General features: G+C 46.4%; 1 protein-coding gene across 1 annotated transcript in view; it reads left to right on the plus strand.

Annotated features, from left to right (window-relative positions):
* Positions 1-750: 750 nt before the first annotated feature.
* The window catches only part of CD34 (CD34 molecule), a 22804-nt gene continuing 14483 nt past the window's right edge, over positions 751-9071 (plus strand). Inside the window, exon 1 of the mRNA XM_023514551.1 lies at positions 751-829. Within this exon, the coding sequence (XP_023370319.1) occupies positions 751-829 (79 nt within the window). The remainder of the gene's footprint in view (positions 830-9071) is intronic.

Here is a 9071-nt window from a genome sequence, read left to right on the forward strand (position 1 = left end):
ATGGTTACGATTAAACTAAGCAGGAAAATGTGGACAGTCACAGGAAAAACTCCTCCAAGTTAACACCAATGAGTTTTGCAGTAAAAAAAAAAAAGTGAAAGGAAAAGTCTACAAGAATGGTTTGGACAGCTGAAATGAATAATTATAGTCACTTGTGTGTCCTGCTCACTCTGTACGTCGTTACCACGTAGCACACTGTCTGGTCTATCATTAAACGTGTCAGGTTGGACATGCGGTAAATTTTACCAGATAAGCAAAATGCTCATACTTCTAAACTGAGGTCTTCACAGTAGATTCCTTCCACAAGATGGTTACTGCTTAACACTTCAAAATAAGGAAAAAGAAAGAAAAGCAGAAAGAAAATCGGAGGAATTTTGCCCCTGTCCTGCCACGGGCAAGGCTGACACCAAGGGGTTAAAAGTTAAGTGGAAGTCGAGGGGCCTCTTGTTCAAAAGAAGTTGAACAAGGCGTCTGGGGCCGCACAAACCTCCACCTTTTTTGGCCTCGACGGCGGCAACCCCAGCCTCCCTCCTAAACGCCCTCCGCCTCTGGGACTATCCAGGGAAGCTCACGTTAGTGGCAGCCAAGGAGAGGGGCCGGCCTTGCCAAGACTAAAGAGGGAAGGGAGGGGAAGAAAGCAAGAATCTCCCACCCCTCTCCCGGGCGGAGGGGGCGGGAGGAGCGCGTCCTGGGCCGGCGGGGCAGTGTCTTCGACTCCGTGCATCTCTCGGCAGCGGCGGCGCGGGAAGGATGCTGGTCCGCAGGAGCGCGCGCGCGGGGCCGGGGATGCCGCGGGGCTGGACCGCGCTCTGCTTGCTGAGTTTGCTGCGTGAGTAGCGCCGCGCGCCGCGGCCGCCCCACGTCCCGCGGGGAGGGTCGCGAGGCTCTCCTGGGGCTGAGCCGCAGGGCAACGTCTTGGGGAGGGAAGCGATCCCCGCCCCACCCACGCGCCGGCGCCCCGGTTGCTCCAGGCCGGACAAGCGCCTCACCTGGGATCGGTGGCGGCAGGAGGGCAGGGGAGGGGAAGGCCACTGCAGGGGGTGTGCGAATTAGCTGAGGGGTGAGCCTGACTCCACGATTTCCTAAGATAAAGTTCTGTGGGGATGCCAGTGTCTTTGCGCTGCCAAAGGTGCGGAGCGCAAAGTTGGATCTCGAACCGGGAGAAGGGGAGGAGAGAAGCCGGGAAGTTTTGTGGCTGTGGGTTGATTGAGAAAGCAGAGGCCCAGAGAGGGTTGCAAGGAAGGGGCTCCGGAGGCCACTGCTCACAGGGACACGGAGACCCCGAGGGGGTCATTAAGGAATTCGAGGGAAGTCAACCAGGGGCGAAGTACACCGTGTCCAAAGCCCAGGGCGCCCCGGGAGAAGGCTGAGTTAGGTGAGCAGAGGAGTTTGCAATGACTACCGGTCTGTGGGAAAAAAAAAAAAAATCTTTTTTTTTTATTACATCATAGCTGGATACATTGATACGGTCATGGGAAAAAATCTTACATTTAAAATTGGAAAGCTTAATTCGAATTCCTCCTACGGAAACTACACTATCAGCCTGGAAAGGAGGTAGTCGGAGAGGGAGTATGGTCTGCTCCCAGCCTTCCTCTCCTCACTACACCCCCTCGCCCTGCACAATCTCAAACTTGTTACCGGTTGGAGTTTGCCTCCTCTGCTCTCTTCCAAGTTCTAAAGCTGGTAGACGGGTCAGGACACTCTCTCAGTCCACTCTGTATAGCCTTACTTCTTAAGCTTTTGTTCTCACTTTGGTAAAAATAAATGTGTATATGTATAGGTGCCCAATAAATATTTATATTTGATTGCTTTCATTGGAGGAATAACATTTTCCATCCATCTCATCTCACTGCAGTTGGAAAGCTGAAACTTTGTAAGTTGCTTGCTCTTTTGCTTCCATCCCTGTGGGGCTCCCAGTTCCCTCTTCTCACTACATTGTAAAGGCCACCCACCATGGCCCTGCCAGAGACCCGGACTAGGCCTCTTTGCTCCCAGTCTCTTCTGCTGGCCTTTTGTGTCCAACCAATTGGAGAGAACTGGCTCAGGGCTGGAGGAAGCTCTGAGTTAGGTCTTGGGTTGTCCTGTTTGGCAGACCTTTGGGGCGTGGGACCAGCTGAGATTTGGGAACCCTTGATGGGTGCTAGACTGTGCCCTCATAACAAGGATCAGTGGCCAATGGTTTGGATTCCATTCAGAGGCTCCACTCTCCTTTGGCCAGAGACAGCGCATGCTGACCTGGTCCTTGGCCGAGTGGGTCCACCCATTTCTTATTTCTTCAGCTGGCCAGCTTCAGTCTCGTCTTGGCCTGCTGAGGTTGGGATGCGATCAACGCAACCTTGGCGAAACCTTAGGCTGATATGCTGTATGCTGAGGGTTCAGTGTCTCAGCTTTGGGGAGGAACAGTGGGAGCTGGGTACCATTCTCCACCTTGCCTGACTACATGGGCTAGTTGTAGCTTTATGCCTTCTTCAAGAGCTTGCTAGGGGCTTTGTTTTGATTTGTTGTAATACTAGGAGTCCTTCTCTGTCCTGGGATGCGTTGTTAGAATAAGTAAAATGAATTACTATACCTTGAAATGCTACCAAAGGACCACTGCAGAAATGCTGTTAAATATTTTTACTGTGGAATTTAAAGCATAAGGTGATTCTGTGGTGTTCTTGTCATTTACCTCAGCAAAGAGGTAAATTTGCTCCAGGAGGTCTTTTTTCTGTCCCTGTGAGAAGCTGGCATGGGCATAGTCACAGCACTCGACCACAAGTGGGCTCTGTTTGTTGGGCTCGGGGTAGATCACAGACCCCAGTCAGAGTGGGGGCTGGGGGGCTGCCAGGCAGCACTGGCACAGCACCAGCCAAGACAGGAAGCCTCTCAGGTAATTAGGGAACCCCTTTAGTCCGGCTCAGGGTATCTGTTTCCTCCAAGCCCTTCAAGGTCTGCCCCTCTCCTCACACTAACAACAACCCCAGTCCCTTCCCATCACATTCCTCTTCTTCCTTTGGGTCCTTAGTGCCTGCTGACCCCACACCCATATCCTGTCTGGGGCTACATGTAAGAGGGAAAAAAGAAAAGGGAAAAGAATTTTATCAGATATTTTCCAGAGGGGAGAGGACTCCACCCTTTGAATCTCCGCCACATGGCGACTGAGGAGGAGTCACCTTGGGGACCTCTGACTAATTTAGTGGTCCCCAGTGTTTCCCCCTTGTAGGGACAACCCAGCTGGCACAACCTTTGCAAACACACGTCTGTCTTCAGCAGCATTCCTGCTTGGCTAACACAACACTCAGGGGCCTGGGCCTCTTTTTCTTATCCCTGTAGCTCCACCTCCTGGGCCTCCTCATTCCCTTGTCTTCTCCTTCCTTCCCTGAGTCTTTGTCTCCAAAAGCTCAGGGCAAGAAGTGCCAAACTGCAGCAAATAAACTCAGCTGCAGAGTCCTACAGAAACAAATAAGAAAGAGGAACAAATCCCAGTCCTTCTGGTCTCAGTCTCATTGCCTGATTTCCCTTAGACCTCGGGCTGGAGGGCCTGGGTTTACTTTCAGGGCTGGGTGGTTACCCAGCTCCACCCTCAGGGTCCTTGGACCTCCCTTCTCTCTGGTGGACTGTGATTGAATGTTAACTAAATTGCCTGCAGTGTGGAGAACTAAGAATGCTAAGGTATGGAAAAAGAACAAAACACCACCCTCCAAAAGAAAATTCTCGGAGTCGCCAGGGCAGAATTTCCATATTTTTCTGGGCTTGGACTTCTCTAATGAGAACATTCTCTTCCCTCCTTAGCCAAGAAATGAAAACATATGATCAACGATTTTTTAGTCCCAAAGGCCCCGACCTTGTGCTAAGGAGAAAGATGCATGCGTGTTGGAAAGATAGAGATCCACATGAGGACATACAGCAAGGTGTCCTGTCTAGTACCTACACTCCGGAGCCCACCAGGGAATGAGTCACTACCCTTCGCATGCAAAGGAAAAGGCCTTTTGGTGTAACTGGGAACTCTCTTTCTTCCTGATTTGGAAAATAAAATAAAATAAAAACTGATACCTCTTTAGAGGGGAGTGGTAACTCTAGGTAGATGATTCTGTTGCCTAAGAAATTGCCTTTATGGGTCTTTGGGTAAGAATGCCTAAAACTGTGGACAAACCCTGGATATGCAAGGCCAGACAGGATGCCCAGCTTAAGAAAATAAAATGGGACCCTGTGTTTGGTTGAGCCCTACAGACAGAAGGCTGAAGAACTTCAGAGGCCTGGTGCCACTGTCCCTTCTGGGCTAGTTGAGCACCCATCTTTTTAGCTTCCCCAGAGAACCACTGACACAAGGTTAGTGTGTGGAGCTGATTTTTACTAAGGTTTGAGAGCAGAGAGCAAGATTACAGGGCAGCGCAGAAGAGACAGTGAGGAACTAGTACAGCATGGAGGTCCCTGACCCCTCCGCGCCCATATCCTGTCTGGGGCTACATAAGAAAGGAAAAAGAAAACGGCTGCCATCCGGGAGTCTTGGGCACTTAGAAGCTGTGCCTTAGAAAATGTGCCTGGGAGAAATACAGGCCCTCAGAGAGTTCTCAAGATATTGGGGTTCCACAGTGGAAGGGGTCCAAAACATGCTGTTTGGACATATAAGGAAAATCTCAGTACACTGGGAAATCTCAAGTCACAGATACTTAGTTTATATTCACACTTCTTCAGCTTAGCCTCTGCAGCTTAAGAAGGCATCAGCCCAGTCCTTTGTTCTAGTCCAAGATGGCTCAAATTCATGGTAGATCTCAGGGTGGGAAGGACCTCTAACAAGAATGCTGTCTGAATGCTCCCAGGAAGCACGGGCAGCTCACTGATCTCCCAAATAGCTCATTTTGTTCTTAAAAACAACTACATTATTTTAAGGTTTTCTTTTTTTATACATATATATACTGTAGTGAAATTAGCCTTCCTACAACTTTTAATCACTAGATCTAATTCTATTCTTTGGATGGTCACAGATTTAATCTGGTCCTTCGTGACAATTCCTGGAGACCTTTCCAGTTGGCCCCACTAGATTATAAACTCCTTGAGGGATTTATTTAAATTACTGTGACACTAACTACCCGTGAAGGAAAGGGATCAAGGGATCGATAGGCTTTTCTTTTGCACTCTCCACAGCACTGAGCACAATCCTTTGCACATCACTTCTGCTTAAGAAAAATAAGAATGAATATACAGTTTGTGTATCTCTTATCCAAAATACTTGGGACTAAAAGTGTTTCAGATCTCAGGTTTTTCTTTTTCATATTTTAGAATATTTGAATATACATATAATGAGACCTCTTGGGGATGGGGGCCAAATCCAAACAGAAAATTTATTTATGTTTCATAGATGCCTTATGTATGTGGCCTTACGGTAATTTTACACAATAGTTTTAATATTTGTGCATGAAACAAAAAGTTTTTTATTTTATTTTATTATTTTAATTATACAAGTTGTAGTTGGGCCCTTCACCAGGAGGTGTGCCAGATACCCTTACATTGTGCCCATTAGGTGAGAGCTTGCCAATCCTCCTCCCACCTCTCCTTTCCCCCCTCTATTTCCCCTTCTCCCTACTTGATTTTAATTATGTTTTTCTCTTGGGTAGGTGTGTAGTTGATGATACAAAGTTTTGATTGTTTTGACTGCAACCCATCGCATGCGCTCATGTGAAATTTTCCACTTATGTCATGGTACTCAAAAAGTTCTGGATTTTGGATTTTTGGATTAAGGATGCTCAATCTTATACAGTAACATGAAACTTAAAGAAAGTTATTTATTCTCTCTCCCCACATTCTTTTATTTTTTGGATCAGGAGTCAGCGATCTTTATTTTTTTTCTTATACCCCAAATCGTCAGGCAAACAACAATTTTTTTCTGTAAGGGATCAGATAGTAAATGTTTCAGGCCTTGGGGACCATACGTGGTTTCTGCTGTGTATTCTACTTTGTCTTATTTTATGACCCTTGAAAAACGTAAGAGCCATTCTTGACTCACTGGCCATATAAAACAGCCTAGGTGTGGGCCAGGTTTGGTCCATCAAACCTAACTTTCTAACTCCTGACTTACAAGAAGTAACACTAGTCCCTCAACAATATGACTTGATGTTTAGAACTCTTCTAATCCTGCTTATCTTTGCGGGACATTCCCTAAGGTAATAAATTCCTTCTTAAAATATAACACCAAAACAAGACTGGGACACCTGGGGATGGTTAATAGAAACAATAACCGCTACAGCCATTCAATCCTATTGAACTTGGAGTTGTGCTAAGTACCAGGAGTAAAACACACAAATATAAGAATAGTTCTGGCACTCAAGTAATTTATAATCTAACTGAGGTGACAGTTGGACCTATCCTGAGGAAACAGCACATGATTTTGTGCCAGATGAATGATAGAGATAAGTGTTTCACAGGCTCTAAGAAGCAGAAGGAAGGGGCTTATAGCAAAGATATTCACAATTTCTTAAGCTTTTATCAGACAGGGTAACTGCTTACACTTCTTATCTCCTTTGTTTCTCAGAACAACAAAGAGGTAGGGACTACTTTTATTCCTTCCTTCTGCTCCTGTAACTATATGGGCTAAAATACCTGGGAACTCTTTTAAGCTGTCCCTCTTGAGTCAGGTGCTAGATTTTGAAAGGATGAGCAGAATGGATCTGGCTGGCTAGGAGATCAGGAAACAGCCCCGATCAAAACCTAGAATTAAAGAGGGCTGTGAAAAGCAAGACCAAGTGTAGGAAAACTCTGTCACATAAAATATGTGAATTCAGTTATTTGGGTAAGAGAGTTTTCTAAGCCTCTGAGAATTTGTAAACCCACTCTCAAGAGCCAAAGAATCGTTTTTTTACAAATGGTAGGTAGAAGTCTTTTCCGAATGTACTGCATATGCCTCTGCTTCCTTGGAACACCAACAAAAAAAAAAAAAAAGAAAAAAAAAGACCTTGACCTTCAGGTCTCAGATGCATCATGAGAACGATGTGGCTTTGTTGCAGCTCAGTGACACCGTTAAGGCTTTTTAAGGTGTATATATCCATCCACTCCTACCACAAATGATTCTAGACTAGCATGGGTTTTGATGCTTATGTCTGTTTTTCATTTATTTCGGTTTCTCAGTTTTCAGCTCCTACTTCTCAGTATTATTAACTTCTAATAGTCTCTTCCTAATTTTCAGCTTTAGCTAGGATATCAGATAACCAAGTTTATTAGCATTGTGTGTAAAAACAAGAAGAATTACCTCTGAATAAGTTCAACGTGTGACTTTTGCTGCACAAATTTTGTGACATCTGTTTGGCTTCTCAGCCTTCTCATTTTACTATCTTCCTGATGCCTCCTCTTCTCCCCTTGCTCCAGCTTTGTAAGTTGAGATCAAATAGGGTAATGAGGGTCAGATGGGGCCCCGAGCAAGGCACAGTTAATAAAGATGGACTGAGAAGTAAATAACAGCAGACAGATTTTTATTCAACTTCAAGTAGCACTGTAATTCTTTGTAAGGTTGAAGGTAAGGACTGTTCTTTCTGTCTAAAATGGGAAGGAGTGGAGGTCTCATCAGTTGTTTCTTAGAATCTGACAAGCCCCCACTGACTGTGGGCGGCTGCAACTCCCCTGTAGAGCTGGGGGTCAGAAGCTCAGATAGAGAAAGGTCAGTGTATGATGGTTTGATGCTGTGGATGTGTGTGGACAGATAGGATAAAAAGAGATCCGTGGTCCATCGATTCTTATAAATATCATTCCTCCAGCGCCCAATCTCTACATGGGAGCACAGTACAGGGGCCTCTAGAGACTGAACTTGAGAGACGCACTCACTGATAGTGGCTATGCTGTACATCTATGTCACGGCTGGCTCCAGGCCCCTGGTGGAAGGGTCCCCTTGCTTGGTGCAAGCTTATGTATATCCGATCTCTCAACCTTGCCTTTCAGCCCTCCCTCTTGTCCTGTTCCTTAGTCTCAGAGGCTTCTCCGCTCATCCTAGGTTCGGGGACATGAAGTTGAGATCCCATTCTCATATGCAAATGGTCCCTGCTACTTGTCCCTCAGCACCTGGCCAAGTGGTGGGTGGGAGCAGGCAGCTGCAGCTGGGAGCCTGCCCATCGTGGGTGGGCGGCTGGCCTGCATCCAGAGCTGCTTTGCTCTTCTGGAGCAGGCACCCCTGTCCTCAAAACCAGCAGCAGGTCTCTCTTCACATCTGGAAAAGTTCAAAAGTATTTGTCTGGGTGAAGGAAGCCCCTGGGGGGGGGAGGGTGTTCAAAAGCATGACATCACTTCAGCCAGGCCCAGCTTTCTTTGGAGACAGAATAGGGCTGGGCTAAGCTGGGCCAGATGGGATTCCCAGGAATTGACGTGCAGGGGAAAGGCTGGGAGGATGGGTGGGGAGAGGGATATCTGGGGATGTCTTGAAATTGTGCCTTGAGAGGGTGATCCTTTAATGATGACTTCAGACGAATTTGACCTTAAAATTAGAGTGGTAAGAGGGTTCAATCTAAAGATAGAAGAAGCTTGGATTAGCTTCCATATTGTATTTTAATGAACCCATTTCCCATCTCAGCTAGATGAGAGTCCTTCTTTTTCTCTCCTGAGACATGGAAAATACATCCAGATTTTTAGCAGTTTAGACCAAGCCTGACCCCCTTGCTTCATCTACTCCAGAGTCCACGAAACTTCAGCATCCCATTGCCCCTTGCCCTTCGTGAACTATAGTCTCCCCTCTTGGCCAAGATTGGTGATTCGGGTTATTCATTTCTAAGATGGAGGTGGTAATAGCACTTCTTCAACCTGCTTATCTGGCATGTGATGTTAAGACATGACATGATTGTAGCACTCATCATTAACATCAACCTACCTGCAGCAGGTTGTGGAGGGAGGCAGGTGTGCGTAAGTGAGACCTCTGTCATCACCTCTCAGGAATTATTCTTAGCCCTAGGTTAATTATCTTGAAAGTAAAAGTCTAACTCTTTTTTTGATTCTGAAGTGAACAAGAAGTGGCATTCTGCATTGCTATTTACCTGGAACCTCTAGAAATTCCAGTCCTAGATCCAAATCAGGAAAATTTAGAGAGACAAGTGTTAAAGTGGCCTGGGACCCTCAAC

The sequence above is a fragment of the Otolemur garnettii genome, unplaced genomic scaffold (assembly GCF_000181295.1).
Source record: "Otolemur garnettii isolate 467f Iridium unplaced genomic scaffold, OtoGar3 scaffold00055, whole genome shotgun sequence".
Classification (NCBI taxonomy): domain Eukaryota; kingdom Metazoa; phylum Chordata; class Mammalia; order Primates; family Galagidae; genus Otolemur; species Otolemur garnettii.